This window comes from Corvus cornix, chromosome 12, assembly GCF_000738735.6.
Source record: "Corvus cornix cornix isolate S_Up_H32 chromosome 12, ASM73873v5, whole genome shotgun sequence".
NCBI classification, from domain to species: Eukaryota; Metazoa; Chordata; class Aves; order Passeriformes; family Corvidae; genus Corvus; species Corvus cornix.
In genome coordinates this window covers 2,753,961-2,779,330 of record NC_046342.1, presented here as the reverse complement: position 1 = coordinate 2,779,330, position 25,370 = coordinate 2,753,961, and the positions used below count along the sequence as shown (strand labels likewise).

General features: G+C 40.7%; 1 protein-coding gene across 14 annotated transcripts in view; it reads left to right on the top strand.

Moving 5' to 3' along the window:
- The window catches only part of ATP2B2 (ATPase plasma membrane Ca2+ transporting 2), a 385,606-nt gene that overhangs the window by 300,080 nt on the left and 60,156 nt on the right, over positions 1–25,370 (top strand). For 10 of the 14 annotated variants that reach the window (XM_039558683.1, XM_039558674.1, XM_039558675.1 and 7 more), the window contains 6 exons: positions 1,212–1,337; positions 4,619–4,711; positions 10,623–10,664; positions 12,299–12,463; positions 14,603–14,817; positions 16,060–16,302. In XM_039558683.1, coding sequence (XP_039414617.1) covers positions 1,212–1,337; positions 4,619–4,711; positions 10,623–10,664; positions 12,299–12,463; positions 14,603–14,817; positions 16,060–16,302 — 884 coding nt within the window. The remainder of the gene's footprint in view (positions 1–1,211; positions 1,338–4,618; positions 4,712–10,622; positions 10,665–12,298; positions 12,464–14,602; positions 14,818–16,059; positions 16,303–25,370) is intronic. The other 4 variants (XM_039558677.1, XM_039558681.1, XM_039558680.1 and 1 more) reach the window with 2 other exon arrangements.

Below are 25,370 nucleotides of genomic sequence, written 5' to 3'. Positions count from 1 at the left end.
TCTTTTCTTGCTTTTTCAGCCCTAGTTCCATGTATTTCACCAGTACCATTATTAGATTTAGGCATTTCTGAGTTTCATGTTTAGCTGGACTTTTGTCTGAAAAATATGTCCTGTAATAAGGTCCTTATCCATCTAATGTTTCCCTCTTCCCTTACTAAACCAGTTTTCCTTTTCTACCGTGGAATATTCACCATTTTTCTACTTTAATTTAAATAATCAGCATGTTAAAAAAAAAAGTTTTGCTAAGGTCAAGTCTTGAGAGGGAAGGAACTCAGTAGAGTTGTTCAATGTGAAGATGAAATCCATGTTTAGTGACAGACAAATGGAAAACCTGCAGTCCAGAATTCCATTTCTGCAACCACCGATTGAAATCATCGAGCCTGGTTCTGTATCCAAGCTAATTTAATCATAATTCTGCTTAAGTGGTGAAATGACCAGAATTGGGTGGAAGGATTTTTTTGGGATTCTCTTTTACAGGCCTAACATTAAGAAAAGGTTCAGACAGGCATCTCAAATTCAGAGATTTTTGCCCTCTGCAGGTGTGCAGAGCTAAGCTGGAGACGTGGTGGGTGCCTGTTTTGTTGGGAGAGCTGCCCTGGGAGCGTGGGAGTAAGTGCCTCTTTCTGGAGGATATTTCTACCCACCTTTGTCGTCCAATTCAGGAAAAGATTCCCTCAGAACAAAACACGGGGATACAAATAGCAAGTTCTTAATTAAAATGTACTGGAAGTAGTGACATATCTTAAAGGAGGCTCCAATAAATTTCTGAGGAAGGTTTCAGAGCTTTTGTTTCCTGACTGAATCAACCAAGTCTGTGCTGGCTTTTAAAGATCTTTTCTGATCTTTAGGTTTGAATGGAATTTTTTTTTTTTTTGGGGGGGTTTATTTGGGTGGCAGGCCTAATTTGTATATTTGTGGTGTTCTGCTGAAACTGTTTTCTTGCGAAAGATAAACTTGGTTAGTGGCAATATTTCTTTTAAAAAGAGAATCTGATGTGTTGGTGATGGATGTGCAGCCTGAGGTTTGTGCTGAAGCATTAATTCTTGGTCGAGAGTAATGCACAAAACAGGGTTTAGTTTTGTTACGTGGTAAAATCCCCCTCAATACAGAGTTTTCAAGTGTAACAAATCTCTCTCAGTACTGTCATAAAAGCCTTGCATAAGTTTCTACATTTATTTTAGCTCTCTGTAACCTTTCTTGCCTCTTCTCAGGTACCCATGTCATGGAAGGCTCTGGGCGGATGCTGGTGACTGCTGTGGGGGTGAATTCTCAGACTGGCATCATCTTCACTCTGCTGGGAGCTGGGGGAGAAGAGGAGGAGAAGAAAGATAAGAAAGGTAATCTCCAAACACCAGGATGCTCCAAGGAAAGCTCTTTAGGCTTTGTGCAGCCGGAGCTCTCCTTCGCTCTTGACAAATAAATGCAATTTTTCAAACTGCCCTTTTTTTAATGATACATTTTTATCATCACATGTCACACAGAAAAACAGCAGAAGCTGTTAGCCAATAAATCCATTGGATAACAAGATGTTTTTCCAGTGTGAAACTGCAGGCTTCCAGTACACACTGAAATGCAAGGGAGTACATGGGCATGCTCCAGTTGCTGTGGCTTCTCTACATGAATCCATGCTCACCCACGGTTTGCTAAGATTTTGTGCTTTTCTATCAATGTAATTTTGTTTTTTCCAGGAAAAAGCCCCTTGGCCACGGAAATAGCATCTGTCTTAGAGCTTCAGGACTAAAATAAAGATAAGCTGGGGCTCTTTGCTAGCCCAGTTGTTTAATGTCAGTGACTGACTTGAGAGGCATTTTAATTTCTTCAGGTGTAAAGGTCAGGCTAAGAATAGTAAAAGCCAGGAATGCAGCAGTAAATGTTAGCAAGACAGTTTTACTTTCATGTCCTGTCTCAGTTAATGAAATCAAGAAGCCTCTTTAGACATTTCACCTTATTACAGTGTGATGTCATAAGCATTTGCTAATTTATGGGCTGCACACTAAGCAGAAACATGATTTAATGTCTGTCCTTTGCAGTTTTACTTCACGCAGCCTTGTAAATTGTTCTGCTTCCGCAATTTCATTCCTAGTCTGTCCTAAGAATATTTGTCTGTCAGACATAATTAAGGGCCAATTAATACAGGGTTTTTAGACATTTCTGCTCTTTCTGGTGGTCTTCACCATTAATAAAAAAAGGCAGTTAGAGCTTTCCTGAACATTTTATTTGCTGTCTGTCAGGCAAAATGATTCCACCTCTTTTTTTGTTTCCATCCTTTTGTTGGAAGCTGCAGATAGGAAGGCCAAATTCAAATGGTTTTCAGGACCTACAATTTCCATTTCTGAGTATGTGTAGCAAGTGGCTGCCTTTGACTCCCTGCTGCTTTGAAGAAGTCCCTTTTTACTTAATGAAATGTTTATCATTTCATTTCTGCCTAGGCAGGCACAAAACCTGGGGAGTTCCAGGAGAATTAAAAGGAGAAAGACTGAAACGTCGCAAAATGAAACTCTTTTATGCCAGACTGGTTTTGAGCAGTACCTTGGAGTTTGCTCTTGCTGTCGTTCAGAGCCTTGGTGAGATCTGGAGGAGAGGAGGAGCAGCTTCATCCCTGTGTGATGTGCGAGCTGCCTGGGCTGGGTTTAACTGGGCTGGCCTCTCTGGGCTGTGCTCAGGACAACTGTGGTTCTCTAAGGTTTCACTGGGAAGAGCCTGGAAAGGCAGGAAAAGAGAAATCAGGGATGTTGCACTGCGCTGTAGCTGTAACTTATGCAGAGACAGAGGTTCTCACAGAGGTGTGTCAGAATTTGGATGCAGACACAGAATTTAATTGAATGTGGCTCTGTAGAAACAGCTTTAATTTAAAAAATCCATAATATAGAGAATTCCTTCACATTTTCTGATGCTGCTGGCAGCTTCGTGTTCATGCCTGGGCAGAGCTGGTGGCAGATGGAGGCCCAATTTCAAATGAAAACCTCTGGTACATAAACCTGCAGTTCTCAGAAAGCCTGCCAGTCAAATACCCCTTTCAGTCCACGTGTGCTTTTGTTGTTCATTAACACTTTAAAATCATCACGCAGGTGTGAAACAGGAGGAGGAACAGCAGCTTCCAGGTAGAGTGAGAATTGTACCCCATCCAATGGAGGCTTTCAGTTGGTGCCAATCAGGGGGGAGCTGCTGATTGAAATAATTGTCTTTGAATCAGTCAAGTCGAAATTAAAGAATTATTTCAAATCAACAGGATTGCTGGTGCCAAATCTTTCGGTGTGCAGGCATTGTTGGTGTTGCAAATCTTCATGTTCAGCTCCAATAATCAGCTGTTCCCCAGCAGTAAATTGCAAAGTATTTAACGTGGGATCCTTGATTTGCTGTTAGCAGCTCACGCTGTGCTGGTTGGGGTGGGGATCCAAACGGAATAAAGAACAAGCACGAGTCACCAAAACAGTTTAAGTCATTGCCATCACAGTAATCAAATTTGCAATGGAAATGTTTCTGAATGCAGTTGCACAGGGTGTGTTTTTAAATCCTGGGAGCTGTTTATTTTCTTCTCCCAATTTGCCATTTGTAAATAAAATCAGCCCGTTCTTCTGCAGCACCAACCCAGTACAGCATGAAACAATCCCTGTGGGGCAGGGACTGGAGCTGCTTGAGAGTCTCAGTCAGGATTCATGGGAGGACTTGGTTCTATTGTGAGCAATTAACCACCAGAAACAAAACAAAATGAATTTTATCTATTATTTGCAGAGACTAATTTTTTTGAACTCTACTATAAAATCATAGTAAAATGATAAAACCTTCTTCAAGCTTTTCACCTTCCTGTTAGGAAAGATTTCTTGTCCAATTTTCTCTAATATGTGGATAATTACTGAAGAGGAGAAGAGGGTTTTCTTATCTGATTCTCCTTTCATGTCACCGCAAACCAGGAAGTGTGTCACGTCCATCATCTGGATTTAAAATAACTCATTATTCTCCTCAAGACTGTATTTGCCTTTTCTACCTAAAATATAGGAAAATTTCATGTTTCTACTCAGATCAGTGTGTGTTTTACCTGGGTGATGGCAGGACATGGTGCTAAATCCTAAAGTGCAAAATTATCTAAACCATAAAACATGTGCCATTTTGCTCTGTAGTAGTATGTACATATATATATATATAATGCATTTTTAAATGCATATTTTAAAACTACCTGTGTACTGTGTAAATGAACTCCAAAGGAAATATTTCAACCCCTTTAAAACTGCATAAATTACATTAAAGTACAAAAAATAACACCTAAAAGGACTAAAGGGATGTGCACAGGGCTGTGCACACTCAGTTCTCACCAACTCCTTTAACTTTGTTAAACGTGTTTCATATTTATTTCTTTTTATTATTGTTATTATTATTATTTGAGTTTTTGGCTCACTTTGTGACACCCTCCCAATGCCACGTTGCTTTGGAAATTTGTGTTAATTCATTTAAAACTCTTTGATTTTGGGAGCAAACAAAGCCACAAACGCTTTTCGCTCTGTCACGTGCTTTCGTTCGCGTTGTTGTTATTATTTATTTATCATTTGTTGTTTTGTTTTTGTGGTTTTTTTTTTTTGTTTTCTTTGTTGTTTTTTTTTTTTTATCCATTATTGCTCAGTAGATTCTTCCCATCCCTCCTCCCACCCTCCTCCAGCCACAGATGGTGCAGCAGGTGCAAATGCCACTGATAATGCAAATGCCAGCTTAGTCAATGGTACGTCACAACCCCCGGCTTGTCGGATTTGATGGATTTCTCTCCTGACTGTGTCAAATTCCCTCTCCCCTCCCTGACCTGCACAGATGTTGTGTGTGTGTGACTGCACTCTGAGAGATCCTACTCCACACGCTCTGCAGGAGCTTGGAAGAGAGGCCACAGGGATGCTGCAGCTTTATCCCCGCAGAATCCAGCCTGGCAGAGGCAGGATTTGGAATCCTGATCTATTTGCCATTAAAACTGCAGTTAAAAGGAGCAGTTAAGTCAGGCCAGTTTCAAAACTCTGGGGTAGATTCACATGAAGTTTTATTATAAAGCTTCATTATTCAACATCGTTCTGAAGAGGAGCACCATGAGAAAGGGATTCTCTCTGCTTCTCCTCTTTTTCACTCTCATAATTCCTCACACAATCTCCACGTGGTTCTGAGAAAGGGCTGGGATCAGGATCTGGCTCCATTTCAACAACATAGTGTTAGGAACAACTCTTGCTGCTTTCAGCATCTGTTTCAGGGGGCCTGAGAAGTTTTGTGTGTGCCCTCAGTGATTTTCTCCTGAGCCTGCCCATGTTAACTAAACCCAAACTAATCCATTCCTGCAGCCAGTTTTGTGTCCCAGTACAGACTCCTGACCCTTCTTGTTAGCACGCAGATATTTCAGTCTCTCTCCTCACAGGCAAATTCCAGAGTTAAATTGAATTGAACGGGTCAATATTAGTGTAGGCATCAGCTGTATTTTGCTGCTAATCAGATACATGAGCCTTTATTTGCCAGAGGAACCTTTCCCTCTTGTGCAGTGCCAAAAATACTGAGGAAAGTCATTCTACTTTTCATCATGTTGGTGATAGAAGTTTTTTTTCCATGCAGGTTAGCAGTTGTTGCGTTTCACATGTGAAATGAGGGTTTCTGATAGCAGCACCAAGTGCTGAGTAAGAGCCAGGATTTACTGCTGTAGTATCTTATTTAAAGCAGTGACACAGGAAATCTTTGAAGCTATTTTCAAATCATTTAAAAGAAACATATAACCAGATTTAAAACCCATTCTGGAAAAGTAGGATTTACAATCCCTACATCTCCTTGCATGGCAGGAACCTCCATCATCCTGGTTCCAGATTCCAGAGACCAAGAACCAGGAAATGAATGATAAGTGTTTATTGCTGTGAGGATGCTGAGGTCCTGGCACAGAGGAGCTGTGGCTGCCCAGTCCCTGGCAGTGTCCAAGGCCAGGTTGGACGTGGCTTGGAGCAGCCCGGGATAGTGGAAGGTGTCCCTGCCCATGGCAGGGGTGGCACTGGTTGAGCTTTAAGGTTTGTTCCAATTCTGTGATGATCCTGTGATGATTCCACCTTGGTGAGTGTAAAACAAACAAACTCTGCTTCAGCCGTGCTGGATCCCCAGCGTTCCTGCTCATCCCTGCCAGCTGCAGAGCAGAGTTCAGCCCCTCTTTGCTGGTGCTCAGCAGGTGCAGAATGAGCCCTGTGCTGCTCCAGCCTGGGCTCTGCTCAAAGCTGGGGCTGCCTGGTAAATCCCGGTTGTGTTTGCCCTTAATGCTGAGCTTAATGAGGAAATTGAGTTCCAGTTGATATTAGATCAGTGTCTGAATTAGGGATATGATTTTCCATCATCCTCATTCCAGTCAGGAACAACAGTTGCTGTCCATGTTTATCCTGGAGCTGAGAGATACAAACGCAGGACTTTGAAGTGTAGAGTGGATTTTTTTGTGCAGTTGGCGGATATTTTGGCTTTTAGCTCCTCTGAGATGAGGCAGTTCAATAATTCTGCTGGTCTTTGATCAACATGGACAGCAGAGGCTTTCCACAATCCAACTGCTCTGACTTTGTGCTCAGAGCAGAACTCAGACAGGCAGACTCAGATCTGAGTGCTTTGGAATTATCTGGGAAATGGCCAGTGCCAGATTCCTGGTGATTTCTCAGTTAGCACTGCTGATGAGTTAGAGAATACTGAAAATGTAGATACGGTTTGAAGGGGAGAAAGGAAGGGGAGATAAGTTATAAACCAAGGAGCCCAAATTCTTCTGCATGTTCCTTTGGTCTGGATGAAATGAACACTTTTTAAAAGTCTGAAAATTCTTCCTGAGGTGTGATTGGAAACAAGCATTTTACCTGAAGTCTGATACCCTTGTATAGAAAATATCTTAAAATAAAAAAGAATTATATACTTGAACTAGTAGCAAGCTCAGGAAATGCTGCTGCTTGAAAATCAACCTGTTAACATTTCAGGTAAAATATTTTTATTCTTAATTGTCAATACACAATTGACACAAAAGAAAGAGTTTGTTTTCAGCCAGTGAGCCTGTAGTGATAAATTCATTTACTTTGTGACCCACCCTGTGTATTAGGTGCTGTATCAAAGGAACTCTTATCAATTCTCTTGGGTTTTAGGAGTTGAGATCAAAATAGAGAATTGTTGCTGGTCTCATTGTTAAAACCGTGGACAACAAGTTCAGTTTTTGAAAGGTGCAAGTCAAGGTTGTAAACAGAGCGGATAATTCTGCAGAAAGGGAGGAATTCAGGAAAATTCATCTCATTTCAAAGTATTATATTTAGTAAAGGTAATTTTAAAAAATGAAAATCAGGGAAGCAGTAATCCCTGTTTACAGCTTGTTTACCCCAAATTTGATTTCCTTCTAGTAGAGCAAATTACCCCAAATTTGATTTCCTTCCAGTAGGGCACTGCCACCTTCCTTAAATCAGGATTTCCAGGTGGGTTGTTGGGGTTCTTTTGGCATTTGTAACCCAGAGAATTTGCCACTTGAATGTGTATTCAGAAAATATAGAAAAGGTATAGAAATGCCTCACCTGACTCAGAATAAAGTCTGTGCTGGAATATTTCACATCTACAGCTAATCCCAGTGTAGGTACTGAACGACTTCAGTTCCTGCAAAGCAATTTGCAGTTTGAGGGTATTTTTAAAAATAATTTTGTTACTTTAAATTCATTTTTAAATTTATATTTTAATATATTTCTGAATTGTAAGTGAAGTTATTTATTGAATACATAGAAGAATTATCTAGAACTTCCTGTTTATTACAGTGGTTCCAGCTCAGCACTTGGGAACACAACTCCATCATTTTCTTTGCTTGATTCCAAGCAGTTCGTCCAATTTAGAAATAATTTCCAAACGAGGGAAAAAATTTCCAAAACAGTGATAGGACTTTGTTATTCTGTGTCTTTGGCTCTTCCTCAAGGGCTGGGGCAGGTAAAGGGGAGGCTTTTCTCGGGAATTTTATTTGGTGAAGTCCATGACTTTTAGAGTAAGAATTTAGTCAGTAAAGGTGCCACGAGTCCTTTCCAAAACACAGGAACTGTACTGAGGCAAAGGCAGGTGCAAAACATTTTACATTTGAATTCAACACTTTCAAATCAGCTGCAGTACCCAGGTGTTGTTAGAAATGCTATTCCAAACCTTCTGACGTTTCATCCTTGCTTAGAAAAGCGATAAAAAACTCAGATGGATTCCTCCAGCCCAAACAACATTCATTTTATTTATTATTCCAAACAGAAAAGAAGAAAATATTTACAGAATTATGTAAAAGAGAAATCATATTTTTGAGGAGTTATTTCACATTATGCTATCAAAATATGAGGAAATACTCATCCTTTTAATGATTCTAAACAATGCAGCGAGGACAGAAGGATGGGGGAGTATTTGTACCTGGAAGGAGGAAGGATCTCTCAGCAGTGGTGATTCTATCATCTTTCTTTCTGTCTTAATTTCCCTGTTCATATTTTATAGCAAAGTACAGCTTTGAAATTATTTGGCCCAGGGGGGTATAAATAGTTTACAGCATCCTTTTCTTTATCTTAATTACCCAAATAGCCTTTTCTTTGTCACTCTGTCTAAAAACCTGAACTATAACTACCTGTGATCACTTCCCCCCCTCAATAACCTGAATGCAGTAAATTAAGAATGTTAAGAATGTATTTTTAAAATACCTAAATTTACCTTGTTTTTAATGATTGTTTATTTTGTGTACTGGTATTTTCAGGTAGCCATTCAATTGTGAGTGTAATTTATTATGATAATTATGCTATTAAATAGCAAATATATGCCCTAAAATTACATATTTTGATTTACAAAGAAAAATAATCTCTGTGACGTGTTTGCCAGTTGTGACAGTCATATTTGGGTTTTGTTGGTGATTTTTGTATTTTTGAAAGTTGAAGATTCTTCAATTTTTGCCTCTCCAAGGTTTGGAATTGCACTCTGCTGAAGGATCTCTAGAGCAGGAAATGAAGCAGACTGCCTGCTCTAAATTAATGCCTTCCAGTTCTTAGAGAAGGCTTCATGCTCCAGCCAGAAATCCGAATCTCCAGAGATATTTTATGTCTTCCAGTAACTTTATTAAAAGCCCTTCTAAGAAAAACAGCCACCAGGCAGGTACTGAGTCCAACTGTGGCCCACAGGCAAAGGTTTTGTAGGGAATTTCACCATGAAAATGAGCTGGGTTTGCTCAGCTTCATGGACTCATCTCTCATGCAAAGTATAAAGCTCTGGAAGGTGGAGACTGATTTTTTAAAACTTCTATGGTTGCCAGGGATAGAATCAGAAATTGAGACAAGCAGCTGATGGTCAGTGGTTTATTGCAGTAATTCATCTGAGCTCTGGGATGATTTTAGGTCACGAGATGTCCTTTCCCTGGCTCTGCTTCTGGGCTTTGGAGTTTCCCAGCGTGACACTGGGGTCTATTTTTGACAAATACAAGACTGGTTTGGTCAATTTTGCTCTCTTTTGAGGGAGATCTTTAGTGTTCTCCCACTTAGTGCACAGGCCAACATGCAAGAGATGCATCTTAGCTTTCCCATTCTGTGATTATTTACTCACAACAGAGTGAAAAAATTAATCCATGTAGCAGTCAGAAGAACAAGATGTACCTGCTGGCACGCTTTTTAATAAGTTCTGATGATACATTTCTTATTAGAATGTGTCAACAATCCTGTAATGGTGTTTTAACTTAATTTTCCTTAGCATTATTTTTTGTTGTGCATTTTACATGACTACCAAAAGAGCCTGACATCCATTCTGAAATAATATTTGTTGTAGTCTTTTCCATAAATTCATATATTACTGGGAGAGTTTCATAAGGGCTCCCTCCAAGAAATTTTGAATACATTTGAAAATGTTTAGTTGTTCTTCTGAATACCAAAGTTTTGTATATAATTTGTACATTTTGCCATTTTTATCTCATACACACTTTCAAATGACATTTCCAGTTAAAAAAAGGCACAAAGGAATAAGGACTTTGGTGGGGTAAAACTGTGTGTAGAGAAAATGTCCAGCTGGAAATTAAAGAGGCACTTGGTAAATCTGTCTCCAGGATAAATCTGAATTTAGGTCACCTGGCACTTGTATTTCCAGAAGAAATTTGCTAATTAGTACAACCAAGTGAGGAAGGTGTAATTTAAAAATCCAATCTGATTTGCATTTTTATTTATTTATTTAGATTTATGAACACTATTGTTTCTATTTTTTTTCTCAATTTAGTAACATGATTAACCTAATTCTGGAATGCATTAAGAAAGTTGTTCTCTATACAGAGTTTTTAAGTCCCAGCCATCTGAAACATCAGTTCAGGAATACGATTCCAATTCAGCTTTCCACCAGATCCACTTTATGAGTTTCACCCTCTGAATTCATGCAGAGTCCTCAAAACCACGTGCTGATATTTAGTGTTTCACGTGTTCCAACCCTGACCTTGCCTGGAATTCCCTGGATGTGCCCAGCTGGGTTGGGCACTCCTGTGAGTGCAGGTGTGAGGGCAGGGGATGGTGCCCAGCTCCCTGTGATGTGCTCATGGCTTTTGTGTCCCGTTGATTTGAATTCCCATTTTCGTGTTCTGTCTCGGCTGAAGGTTGTTTACTGTCTGTTGTCTGTTGGAATTTTTCATCATTTAGGCAAGATGCAGGATGGGAATATGGAGAACAGCCAGAACAAAGGTAATCTTCTTTCCTATTCAGGAGGTTGTGGAATGTGTTGTTAGCATGTAGTTCAACCCTGTCCCAAAGTACAACGAGAACCTGTGGTTTGTGCTGTGTGTGAAACTGGCCCTTATTGTTCATGCAGAATGCCCCAAAAAACCGCAAGCAACCAACCCCAACCAAAAACCCACCAAAGAGGTTGTAACTTCCGTGGGTTGCAGATATTTAGGAGAGGAGTATTTTAAATAAACCATTTATAGATGTTGCTTTCATCTCACAAAGCTCATTAGAATTAATTTTTCCTGTGCAAGTTTTGTATCCTACGTATTGTTAGTGATTTTCCAACCCAATTTGTTATGTCTCATCATCTCTGGTGTCTGATGGCATTGTCTGGACAGATTTTCATTTGCAGGGAGAAGGTAAAGCAATAACAAAAGGAAACCTTAAAGCCAAGGTGTTATTTAGCAGTGTAAAAGCCTTTTATGAGGATAAAGAACAGGAAGATTAAGAGTCTTAGGAGTTTCTTATTCAATATACAATGTCAGGAAGAAATTGGAATCGATATTTTGCTTTCTCTGAAGTGAAGTCATGGCTCCCTTTTTATTATAAGACACAGCTATCAAGAGTTCTTTGGGTGATACCAAATTAAACAATAATTTTCTCTTCTCAGATAATATTAAACATTGCAAAGGTGACACCTCAGAAACTGGGTAGAGAAACTCAGTGGAAAACAGTACAAAAGTGCCAAATAGAATGCTATTAAATAATAAGCATTCAGGCAAGGTAGATAAATTCGATTTCCAGGTCAAACAAGCATGGTCTTGTACAACCTCTTCACGAAAGCAAAGCTGTTTCATCTCATCCTGTTTTATTTATTATGCTCAGTACAAAGCAGACACATGCACATATATCCACTGCAATGTCACTGCCTGTCAGAACCACAGAAAAATAAAGTTTCCTTCTATTGGCATTCTGTCAAGAAAGGAGGGATCAGCCCTGAAATTGTGTGTGGTTTTTGTGGGGGAATGGCGATGCCACCACCATCAGCCCCGATGGCTGAGTTACCTGATGCTGAGGAAACTTTATAGCTCAGGGATTTTCTGGAATGCTGGATGGCAGAGTGTGGTCTCCTGTTGCTGAGGTGCCCCTGCAGCCTGGAGGAGCCACACTCCCTACAAAATGTTTGCATTGGAAATATGATTGCAAGAGGGGGCGGGCATTGCATTCTCGCAGGCATCCCGAAACTCCGAGAAATGTGGATCTGTCAAAGCACTTGAGCTCAGCTATTCCAGGGAATCCTGCAGTGCTGATGCTGTCACTTGCCAAGTCACCTGCAAGGCATTCAGTGACATATATGTGTATGGCCCAGAGTGCCATGGGTGGGGGCAGAAACGAGAGAGAAACCCAAGCAATGGTCTGCCAGCCCATATCCCCCACGTGTCCTGAGGGCACACGGATGTGCTGGCACAGCTGTGTCCTGCAGAGCCCCACGGGGCCTCCAGGGCACCTGCCTGGCAGGGGAGCCAAGGGTGTCCCTGGCAGTGATGGTCCCAGCCAGCCCCTGCGATGCTGGCTGGATTCAGTGAGGATGAACAGTGGGAGAAAAGGAAGGAATAAAGCTCTGGAGTAACAGTTTTGTTCTGCATTATCAGCCAAGCAGCAGGACGGGGCTGCTGCCATGGAGATGCAGCCGCTGAAGAGCGCGGAAGGGGGAGAGGGAGACGACAAGGACAAGAAGAAATCCAACATGCACAAGAAGGAAAAATCCGTTCTTCAGGGAAAGCTGACCAAGCTGGCAGTGCAGATTGGCAAAGCAGGTATGGCTGGGGGGCACCAAACCCCTCTGGGTCACAGCAGGCAAAGAGCTGCAGAGCAAAGGGGTCTGAAAGGGACAGGCCCTTTTTTCCTGCAAGATTTGGAAATGGGTCATCATAAAGCTGTTCTAAGGAGAGTATGTGCTACTGAAGATCTTTATTTTCCTAAAAATCCACTTTGACTGTCAAGAAACTTTGGGCAACTTGGATTGTAATGAATATTTGAATCCAAATGAAATGCGGCTTTTCTCATCGTTAATATTCCCAAGTGCAGTAATTACGTATTTAATTTCCTCTCCCCTCAGAACTTGGGAGTACACAGTTTCAGAATCTCTAATATCATCTCGAAAAATCACTCACACAGTATTTCCCTCTCATGGATTCTGAAATCATTCTGTTCCCCCCAAATACCCACGTTCCTGCCTTCTCCCCAAGCATGACACACCCTTTGACTCCTGTACCCAGAACCATCTGGCCCCTGCTGTTGGGAGCAGCACTTTCCCAGCCTGTCAGTGGAGAGTGGAAATCTTCCATGAGGGCCTGAAGTTCCTTGGGTTTGGCTTTTTGGTTTTTTTTTTTTTTTTTGTGGTATTAAAGAGATTTTGATCTCAGCTCCTTGGTTGAGGCCCTACAAGATCCTTTTACCTCTGTTCTATCTCCCTTAGCCTTCTTCCCCAGTCTGATTTTTACCCTTCCCATCCCTTTTTAAGTTCATTACGGGAGCTGATCACGTAACCCCATGATGCTGGTTCTCCTTGCCTGAACAGAGTGTGACCAAAGCTGGGGTTATCATCTCTAATATCCAGTTCAATGCTTTGCCCCAATCCATATTCCTCCAGCTTCTCCCCTTTGTTTCCATGATCATTAATTCCTTAGATTAAGTACCTTTCTGCACTAACTTGACTTCTGCTTTGCTATTTCAGCAGGCACGTGAACATCACTCTCAAAGTAATTGTGCAGGGAATTCTAACCAGAATGTGGCAAGGAACATTAATGAAATTAATTAATCATTGCCTCATTTGGTTTTACTTTTTCGTTGAACAATCTATGGGGATGTCTTGTGCTGTCAGGAGTATTTGCCTGTACAATATTTTAATGGATTTTCCTGTATCCTCTGGCACAGAGTGATCCCCCTGACTCATCTGTTTCCTGTCAACCTTAGCATCCTTCAGCTTTACCAATTTTTTTAAAACTGCAGTCAAGACATGAGATTCACAGCGTTCTCCTTCTACTCTGTGATCTCATTAGGGAGAAATTAATTTATTCCCAAATGCAGGCTCAATGGCTTTGCACAAACCTGCCAAACAGGGGTGGTCAGGGCAAGGCAAAGCTGAGGCCCTAGTGGAAATTATATTTGTATACTCAAACCCAGGGACAAAACTGTGGAGCAGGAGTGTGATCCCAGCAGTCTGTGCCATTGGGGGAGTGGATGGAAACCTTGGGATATTTTGTGAATTCTGTGAGGTATTTTTTGGTGTCTCTGTCTCTTTTGAACCTCTGCTCATGAAAACACACACTCTGCAGATGTTCCCTTGAAAAGGGACACCTTGGAAACACAAATAATTGTCAGATTTTAAAGAAACACAGTGAAAAACTGTCCTGTGGATAATTCTGCATTATTGCCTCTTTGTATTCACCCAGACACATCTGTAGGGCTTTTCTAGACTATTTTATACAGCAGCATAAACTGTGGGAGACTCCTTTGCCTGAGGCTCTGAAAATACACTTATTTAAAAGAAAGGTGTTTAGATATGAATAGACAAGTGATTTGTAAAAGGTGGGGGTTAAAAGGACAGATAAATGTTTTACCAGGCAAAGTAATGTGCTAAATTGAATAAACTTAGCTCGAGTGGCAGCAGAATTCCTGCACTGCCTGGGAAGTTTTAAAGGCAGCAGTAAGACAGTGCCTAAAAATGAATTCCCTGGAATTCTGTGCTTCCTTGTGCACTGGAATGGATGGCTGCTGTAAATATATTATGGCAGTGTTTTTTCTTCATTTTACAATGTGGCACTGTTATTGGTGCTGGTGAAAAATGTCACAAAGAAAGAAATAATTCCCTATCAAATCCCAAGGCAGATTTCTAATTGCTCGTGTTCCCCGTGCTGTTTGGGTTTATGGTAACTGGTGCTTTCTCCTCCCAGGTCTGGTGATGTCTGCCATCACTGTCATCATCTTGGTACTGTATTTTGCCATTGACACCTTTGTGGTCAACAAGAAGCAGTGGTTGCCTGAGTGCACTCCTGTCTACGTTCAGTATTTTGTTAAATTCTTCATTATTGGTGTTACTGTGCTTGTGGTTGCTGTTCCCGAGGGACTCCCACTTGCTGTCACTATTTCTCTGGCTTATTCTGTAAAGGTAAGAGACATTCAAAATGACCCAGGGAGAAAAATGCTGTTTGCTTGAGTTCACCACTGAGTTGGTCCTCAGCTTCCATCAGATGTGATGGAAAATGGTCTGAAAATTACGTGCTCAAAATGTTAATGAAATTGCTTTAAATTAAACTTAAATTGAAAGTATTTCCAACAAAAATGCAAATACATCTTCCAATACGTCTCCTTGAAGCGGCACAGTGCAGGAATATCAAGCAGTAGAAATACCTACTTAATTTTCAAGGAGCCAGGAATTTATTGAGCAGAATGCACTCTGAAAATAGTCCAGTCTTTTGATATAGAATAATTTTGTATTCAAATTTTCTTGTGCAATAGTACAAAGTTTTGGCAAGGATTTGAAGTCTTCAGGAACACTACTCAGAGAAACTGGAGTTTCTCAAAGAAATTAAAAGTTCCACTGAAGCTTTCATGCACTTTTCTTAAATGCAGTCGCAGTTCTTTGAAGTCAATGTAAATGGTTCTATCAGGAAATTAAAGAGGATTAACATCCTGGACTTGGGGATTACCTGAGCAATTTAATCAGATGATTTAAACATTCTGGGAATCTTAGATGAAGATGGTGTAAAGTTTATTTCTATTTAGCATGTAAACAAATTAACTTAGGAAGTTTAGGAAGCAATCTCTTGGCTTCAATGTAGCCAAATATAATTGTTAGGAAAAAGGAGCTCGTCTCAAAGACGGTGTTTTGCTAATAAAGAACGTAGCTGCTTTTAAAATGTTGTCTCATTCTCCTGATGTCCTCCCTCTGACACCCTTTTTTTCCCCCCCTTTTTCTTTCCCTTTTGCTTTTGCCCCAAAATGTGTGGTCCATAGGTGTGCTGCGAGATAATATCCTGGCATTCCAAGTGGTGTTAAGAAAAAACCCCAAATGTTTCCTAAAATGACAATATTTTAAAAAATGCTGTTACCTCTGTCTCCTTTAGCTAATCTTGGCTTCCAGCCATCCCTTAAAATGCAGACCTACTGCAGGAAAATGATGCAACTCTTTTAGTTTATCAAAGGCAAAACTACCTCAGGGATAGTCCCAGCTTGGTTGTCTGTAACTGGGATTTAGGGTTATTGGCCCCCACCAAAGCTCAGCTTTAGGGAACTTCCCGTTCTCACCGGCAAGACTAAACCTGTGCTGCTTTGCTTTTTGTGACTAAAAACCTGTCCAAGCCAGCCTCGAAGGGTTTCTCATTTGGGCTTTGGTGGGTTTTCCCCTCAGAAAATGATGAGGGATAACAACCTGGTGCGGCACCTGGACGCCTGTGAGACCATGGGCAATGCCACGGCCATCTGCTCGGACAAGACGGGCACGCTGACCACCAACCGCATGACCGTGGTGCAGGCCTACGTGGGGGACGTCCACTACAAGGAGATCCCTGACCCCGATTCCATCCCTGCCAAAACCATGGAACTGCTGGTCAATGCAATTGCTATCAACAGTGCTTACACCACAAAAATTCTGGTGAGTGGGTGGGGTTTTTTTTTTTTTTGGTCAGTTAAGGGAAGCCTTGCAGAGGTGTAATTGTTTTTTGGAGCAGCGTTAATTCCTTGACATCTTCTTGTTGATTATGAAGCATTAAATGCTGTTGAGGTCCTCAAAATGAGACTAGGTGCTCTAAAAACTGTGTATTTTATTGTTTTTTTCAGGGACAGGGATTCACTTAAGAGTACAAGACCATGAGAGATTTAAAAGCCTCCTGCTGTTGTTAGATTGGGGTGGCCCTGTTTTGGTGCAGATAAATTTGGTAACACAAATGTGTGATAACACCACTGGTTTTCACTGAGCCTTCATATGTGCAAAATGATTTTTGTGTGTCTAAGAAATTTCAATTAATGCTCAAAGAGCACAAATTGGATTGGTTCAGTCAGTGATGTTAATGGCCTTTATTCACTCTGGATTCAAGTGAGTTACATCCAGAAGTATTTTATTCATGCTGTACAGGAGGCCAGAATGGAAATACCCTGTTTGCTTGTGGCATTGGATTCTTCTGTACAGAGCTAATTAAGAGACTGAAAATTTTTGCAATTCCAATAGATTTGTAATTTGAAAGGTCAAGCTGAATGTTAATGTTGCTGAACAAATAGATGATTTTTTTTTCCCCTTTATGAATATGTGTATTGTCCTTTTCCTAGGTCTGTGCTGAGCTGCAGAATAAAGTCAGGCATGTACTTCATGTTTGGTTTAAAAGTGGTCTTTTAAAATCCAATTGCAGGAAACAAATACTGTATGATAACTCAGAGTGGGAATTTTATGGCAGCAGCTCCTTGAATTTCATTTGTGCACTTCAAAATCAACAGGAACAGTTTGCTATTGCTGGGTGGTTCCTGCTCTCACAAAGCAATGTAACTTTTGGTTGCCAGGGACAGGAAAATACACCTTGGTTATTTCACTGTTGTTACAGCCTAAATCAGCTTAGGTGCTTCCTTCTGGAGAATAAAACTCATCCTGAATACACAGGATTAAGACAAGGCACGGAGTTTGACTTTGGGAGAGCTTTGGGAGAACATTCCCAGTGTCAGCAGAATTTTCTTCATTCCCAGGGAACAGCAGGGCAGGCAGGGGGTTGGATTTTCAGTTCTCAGAGTCTTCTACAGAGTTTTATGTTTTGCTCTTCAATTTGAGATCAAACCCAGTGCCAAAGGTTTTCTGCTCAGCTTCCACACCAGCTCACCCCCTCTGAATCCCAGAGTAAATTTCGGTTTCTGAATGGGAAATCATCAGACTTTCCACATCTGCAATATTAAGTTTAATATTCTTTTTCTTGTGGTTTACTGAGGCATTTCTGGTCCATACTAGTTCTAAAATGGTCTCAATGTGATTTTTTTTTTTTTTTGCTCAGTTTCATTGCTCCTTTTTGAAATTAATTCAGTGTGCCTGTTAAAGAGAGTCAATATTTCTCCATTTCAGTGCTTTTTTAGCTTTGCATAGATTCCCTGTGCAACTGATAAATGGGTGAAATCCTCTGGATGCAGATCAGTGACTACTTGAACTAATCTGCTTAAAATTAATGGTGATCTTTTAGATCTTACGAGGTAAAGCTTTGCAATATGGATTCCATGAGAATCACAGCTCCAGCCTGAGGGGACTTCATTTTATTCACTGTTCATAACAAGCTTAAGCTGAACTTTAAGACACAAGACATAGCTCCATAGCCCATTTAGCATCAAAAATAAATACAGTAAAAATTACCTGAGGGAGTTGTTTCCAGGATGAAATACACAGCATTCTTTTCCTTCCTGCTAATGCAGAGCTCACACTCATGCACTCATTCTTAGAGCATGTTAAATGAAATTGTGAATATCAGCTGAAACCCAAAGGGCATTGTGAGGGTTCTGTCGTCAAGATTGAGTTTTGCATGTTCTATTTTTAGCCTTCCAGTTACGTGTGTGCTGTAAATTGCTCTTTGTGTGAACTTCTGTTCAGAGGGATCACATATGGGACCATAAAATTAGTCAAGATGCTCTGCTGAATGAGAAATATTCCCTCCTGCATTGTCTTTTGATTAAGGGGCAATTGAACCATTGATAAAAGTATAAAAAGGGAATAATATCAGCACTCTGGCTAAAAGATGTGAATTTCCCTGAGAAATTAAACACAAATTATTCCAACTGAACTATAGCACCATTAAATATAGCTCTTTTTAATGCTTTCCAAGATTAAGTTGCTGGGTGAGCTGATTTTGCATCCCATTAGCTTCAGAGCAACTTTTGTGTGGAGCTGCTCCCCAGCAGACCTTTCTTTCCAGTGTTCCTGTTTCAGATGGCTTTCCCACGTGGAGATAAAGTCAGGCTTCATACATTTTTGCCTGTGAGCTGTGATGGGGACTGCAAAGACTCCCACTCTGAGAGCAAAATTTGCAATTTGGGAATGCTTTGATTGCACTTGGAGCAGGAGCACATTGATCTTGGATATCAGGGAGCGGTGATGAAACAGAGACCCCAAACACCAAAACCACTGATTTGAACTCCTCTGCTCAGCTCTTGCTTTCATAATTTCAGTTTTAATTAGAAAGGTATTTGTTCTTTTAATTTCCTACAAGGGTGTGATTCCTGCTGGCTGGGTGTGATGTGCCTGATTAAGGAGGCACCACAATCAGTGTTTGGCTGAGGGATTTTCAGTACCAGTGGAAAAGTCCCAGCCGGAGCTGTTATTGTGAGGATCTAACACAGACTTTTCACTTGCTGCTTGATGGGTGCTGAGGGAGAAAAAGCTCCTTTTGCCTGTGCTGGGTGGCTGTCTGGGTCTGCAGGAGGAGTTTTTCAGTGCTGTTCTGGTTGTGATTTGGTGCATTCGCACAGAGTGTGGCACAGTGTGGTGGCAAACCTTGAACCGAAGGAAGAGATGTCACAGGAAAGTGCAAAATATTCACTCCCTTCCACATTCCCTCCCTTTTCCTGCAGGAAATAAAGTAAAAATATGTTGGTCTATATGTTAGTAAATATTCATCAAGTTATGAATGTTACCCAGGAAAAGTTTTGGGACGAAAAGGCCATTGTTGGATAAAACCTAAAGGAGTATATGAAATAAAACACAAAGAGCATAGACAGTTTTATTGCAGCTGAAAGGCAGAGCAGGTAGGTAACCCTTAATATATAGAAACCATAAGAAGGAATTACATTCTACAGGACTGAAAGGGTGAAAGGAATGGAAAATAAGACTGATGCAAATCTATTGCTGGTACTGGGAACGTGGATGTGGTAGCCAGGTGAAGGTTCTTTTTATTTGGGGGAATGTATTTGCATGCCAAGCAAGCACAGCTCTCTGGATTGCTGGGAGACACAATGTTCCTGTCAGGAACAGCCTTTGAGAAGCTGTGCAAAGTGCAAAATATGCTTCTTTCTTAGAGATTCATTTATTTTTTATTCAAAGACTAAATTTCAGTCATCAAGTACTTGAATTAATCTTGACTTTTTAAAATTTGTTTAATCTGACAAAAAAAATTATCTCAATCATTACATATATATATTATTTAGCCAACAGAAAATTACTGCCATTTCCTTTAACCATTCAGGTTTTCACCACTTTCAATTATAGTAAGGCCTTTTTGGAAATAACTTTAAAGTTATTTTTGGGGAGTATGGATGTTTGGAAATTCCCTACCAAATAATTTCGAAACTTGAGGTGTAGGAAGTATATTTATGGATTTTCCCACCCCACATAAATGTGTAAAGTTATTAGAGATGGGAAGGATTGAAATGTCACCTTTTTAACAGTAGTTGCTCGTGGCTCCCTAATTCTCATCTGACAGAGCACAGACCTTTCCTTTTTCTGTCTCTCTCTATATATTTCTGTGTCTCTGTATTTATTTGAAGTCATGTTTTGCAAATGGAAAGGAAGAAGGAGACCCTGACTGTTTAGGAAAGATTCTTTAATTGTATTTTTACAAAAGCTCAAGCCCCAGTAGATCAGATTAGGCCATACCAGAAAATCAGGGAATTTCTGTGTCCTGAGGCTACAGCAGCAGAGCTGTCTGCCAAGGGCACTCTGCTAAATGAAACTGCTATTACATGTCCCTAGAATTCCCTTTTTTTCCAAGGAGAACCATAAGGAAACAGCTTTTGACCTCCAAACTGCCTTTTTGAGTTATTTTGGCACATGGAATTGCAAAGATAATTTTACTCTCAGGTATGGTTTAGTGAAAACCTCTTCTCAAGCCCTTTGTTTCTTGTGTTGAAATACAGATTATTTTGCCATTTATTTTTGCTGCACTTGGAGGTTCAAATCATCTCTTGTTTCATCCAGCTTAGTTCCCCCATCGCTGCTGACAACGGGTCAAAACAGATCCTAAAAAAAACCCACTCCAGACACAAAATATGAGAACAGAAATGGGCACAGAAGCGGTAAAAGCAATTTAATAAGTAAAGATTGAGGAAAGCTTTCATTTGTGGTAATTTAAGTGACAACAGAGTAATTGGCATGGCCTAAATGCTGTCTTTTCCTTCTGTTGTTCCCTGCCACTGACATCAAGGCACAAGTGGCAGCTCCAGCTGTTGATTTGAAGTCTTTGGAGAAGATCAGTCATTTATCAGGTGGTCAAGTGGCCAGTCCAGCCTGACCTGCCTGTGACAGAGTTTTGGGAACAAAGAGAGACTGGAAAAAGGAGTGAGGCCCCCAAAAACAGAGTTGTAGGGAGGGCAAATTGAGGGGAGAAAGGGAAAACAGGGAAGGGAAGGGAAAGGAAAGGAGAAAGGAAAGGAAAGGAAAAGAAAGGAAAGGAAAGGAAAGGAAAGGAAAAGGAAAGGAAAGGAAAAGGAAAGGAAAAGGAAAGGAAAGGAAAAGGAAAGGAAAAGGAAAGGAAAAGAAAGGAAAGGAAAGGAAAGTAAAAGAAAGGAAAGGAAAAGAAAGGAAAGGAAAGGAAATTCTGAATTGGCAGCAAAAGAGTTTGCACAAGTTCCCCACATTTTGCTCCTTTTTTTACAGTGTGTTTTTTCCTGTTTTTCTGCATCCTGTGTGCTCCACACAGATCCCAGCTCTGTCCACAGGGAGCTTTGCAGTGCTAGTGTTAGCACAGAAGGGCTTGGGGGAATTTTGGTGACAATTCAGCAGTGACCATCCTTCAGAATTTTTGTTTATCTCTGCTTTCTTTCCTCAGGCAGTGCTCAAAAGTAAAAGTTCCTTTCAGATACTCTGTCAAGATTTCATAATCTGTGTTTTAAGGATGGTGAGGAGGAGGAGAAGTGTTATTTGAAAGGTATTTTATGGAGGGACAGGGCTGTGGAAGGTTTTATCCTCACATAAGAAGACAGGAAATCAGTAAACAGTAAGAAACATTAATTTTTTCATCTTAGCCCATGTAATGGCACTGGACCAGCTTGTTGTTGGTGTCACTGGTTTTGGATTAGGGAGGAGCAACAGGCTGGAATCACCTTCCTGCACTGTCTCTGGGGAATACATTTGGAGCGCTAAAATCCTCTCCTTGAGTTACTAAAGCCATCCAGAAAATGGCTCAGAAAACTATACTGGGAGGAACTGGTAGAGAAATTCCAGGATGCTCATTTTGTTCCCTGTCTGAAAAAGAGCAAGGGAGCTTGTAGGGACTCATGAAACTGCTCCAGGTTTTGCAGTTTGGTTCCTGCAGCTTTAGGGGTGCAATAAGTTACTAAATATGGGATACCAGGAGGAACACAGAGGAAAATCTGCTTAGCAGAAAATCAGTGTATGATTTTCAGGGTGGCACCAGGAGGGAAGATTAAGATCAGGAAGGGCATCCCAGGAATCAAGCAACTTGTGGATAGTGCTGCAAGTCATTTATCAGCTGCTTCGGTCTGGAAATTTGTGAAAATTGCATGTGCTCTTGTTTTTGAAAAGCATTGAAATATTGTCTGTATCTCCAGCTAAATGGTGCCTTTGAGCCATTTAAAATGAAAAACTTGGTCGATTTGATTGAAAATTGATTGAACAGATTTCTAAAAATCTGTATACTTTGTAGGAGGTTTTATTTCCTAGGCAAAATAATTCCCATTTTAGGTAAATTTATATCTTAATCTGATAATTTTTTGTATTTTGTTCCCAGTGTTACAAAACTGTGTGAGCAGCTATAAATTATGGATGGGAACAGACAATGCAGGCCAGAGAATCTTTCTATATATAAGCAAGACAATCATCACCCAAAAAATCCCCCACAACACATTCTTTCCAACTTTTTATAAAGCCCTTGGTAAGCATTTTCTCAGGATAAATTAGGCAGGGAAAAAACCCAACCTATAGTGTCCAGCCTATTTACTATGTAAATAATAATTATTAGGGATAATAGATGATGTAGTTAATTGTCTGTGCTTCTAGGAGTGGTAATTAGCAGAAAGTAATGATCTTCACACATCACTTGCCGTTGGAGTGGTGCAGAATGAGAGGTACAAGTACAATTTTTCTCCCTAAATTAGCAGCTGACTTCATAATTGAAATAACTGTGTTTAGGGCAGGCAAGGGTGTGGAAAGCCTGGGACAGCCCTTATCCCATCCTGCTCTTCCTGCCGTTGGCACGGGGGCTTTGTTTTGCAGAAAAAACCACTGGCGTTTAATGAAATCTCATTTTTGTGCAGGTTGTGAGGGGTGGAATGGAGTCAGCTGCCCAGGAAGAGGGGATTTGGGAGCAGAAGAGGGAGATTTGGGAGCAGGGACGGGAGCAGGGCCGTCCTGTCCCTCTGCTCGTGGTGTTGATCCATGTACCTGAGGCTGTGGGATTTGGGGCCCTCGTTGCCAAAGGAAAGGGGGGATTCCTTGCAGAGGGACACCGATGTTGGAGGGAGAGAACGAGGGATAAATGTGCTGGGACAGAGCTCGTCTCTCCCCAGTGAGCTGTAATTGTGGAGGACCTGGGCACCAGCAGCTCCCTCCTGTGTTCCTGCCAACTTCTCTGCCAAGGAGAGCGGTGACTGCCCTGCCCCAGCAACAGAGGGACAGAGGAAAAGGAGATGGACAAACAGAGTAATCCTGCTTGACAAATTATTCCCATACTTGCTTAAAGTTTAAATTCTATTTCTTCATTTTCATCACATTTCGTCATCTTTGTTTTTTCACATTTCCTCACGTGCCAGAATCCACGGTAGGAAACCCCTCCTTCATCCTGCCCTCCTCTGCCTTCAGAGTTCTGTAACTGCAGATTCCACTAATTCCTGTTGGCACCAATAATCACTGCAAGGTTTTAGTCAGTCTAAAATCACTTGGAAGCTTTTTTTTATTATGATATCATTTAATACATTAGTTTTGTTTTTTTTTTGTTTGTACGAAAAGGAGTAAATTAGTTTTTTAACTTGCTATGAGGCAACAAGTATTTTTCCTTTTACCTTGCGTAGGATTTTCTTTTATGTTATTTATCTTGTGCTCGTGTTCTTATCTTGCCCTCATCTTGTCCTGGCGTGAGAAGATTCACTTATGGGGATAACCTCCAGCTCTTCCCCAAGTTCAAGCTTTACAAATCACTGTTTCCTGCAAGGTGCTCCAGTGTTTTCATCTGGATTTATAAATATTGCTTCTTGTTGTCTGAGCATTTTAGGACTTTTTTTTTTTTGCTTTTTAAAAAAAGATATGTTGGCACAATGAATGATTTTTTAATGTGCTGGACTCCTTTTCCTGCCTCTGACACCCTGCTGAGGTGGAGCCATCACACCTTGGAGCTGATTGATGTGGTGGTGGGGATGTGGAGTTGACACCTTTTGGGAAATATTCTCAGGGAGAATGTTTTCCTGATGGGAGCTTTTGTTTTTCCATGAGTTGGTGTAAACGAATAACTTCAGGCACATTCGTTTTAATGTTGGTTTTCTTTGTGCTCTCAGTCATAGGAACAGGAAGACAATACCTTCCAAGGTGATGATTTAATAGCAATTTCACAGATTATGGTGGGGCTTTTATAATCAAAGCTACACAAACAGGCTGATTAGAAATCAATGTGGTGGGTGAATAACCTCATAATGAAAGATGAAATTCATTTCCTTTCAGATTTGTGTTGTGTAAATATGTATTTTATATACAATGCAGCTTTAGTATATTTTCTTTTTACTCTCTGAGCTCCAGTGTGGTTTATTCCTCTGGGGGAAAAAACCCAAGCAACAATCGCCTAAAAACTTCAACTGGTACAATGGATCAGGAATCAAGTCTATGACAGAAAATGCATTGATTTCAGAGCAATAAATGGCAGGAATTGTTGCAGACTTGAACAAGGATTTAAATTAACTTTCATTGCTATTCTTTGTGACTGACCTTGCACTTCATAAGATCTATTAATTTTCTGGTAATGTAAGCAAAATATTATATATCTTTTGAGTCACAGCTAACTTAGAAAGTTGGTATTAAATATATGATAAGTAAAATCTATGCTTCAGTTTCCCATTCCTACTTTCTCCTGCAGGTAGAGCCCATTTTCCTGTCAAGCTTCCAGTTTTCTTTTCTTGTGTGTGAAGCTCTTGGCTCCTCTGGGATACAATCAATCATTTTCTGGGTTATTTACAAGTGCGGGAAGGTGTCCAAAAATCCTGGGCCTTTCTGCTTTTAGACATGGTTCTGAATGAGCCAGCAAAACCTCTAGGATGGGTGGGATCCTGGAGAATTGTTACCAGGGATTCATGGGGGGCTCTGGCTTCCCAAAGGCAAGTAACTGATGGATCCAGGTTCTCAGGGGCACTTTGACAGGGAGGAGGCAGGAGATGTGTTCCACAAAATCCTTTTCCCAGCTGGAGTCTTGCAGAGCAAACAGGAATTTTTCAAAGGAAAGGCTGCTGCATTATTTTAACTGAGTCAAAGCCATCCAGTCCCTTAGCATCACTGAAAAAATGACAGAGCTGCTCTGCAGACACCTTGCATGGAAAAATGAAGCTTCTAGAAGTTGGAAAGATGTAGGATAAATGGAATAAATACTGTGAACCTGCCTTAAAAAATGGAATGGGATAAATGGAATAAATCTGTGAGCCTGCCTTACGTGTGCAAGTGCAAACACACCGAGCAGTAGAGCGTGGCTGGCTCCTTGCGAGTCCTTGTGGGAACATTAGGACATCTTATCCTTGGGAAATTCTGGATGACAACTGGGCAGAAGATGT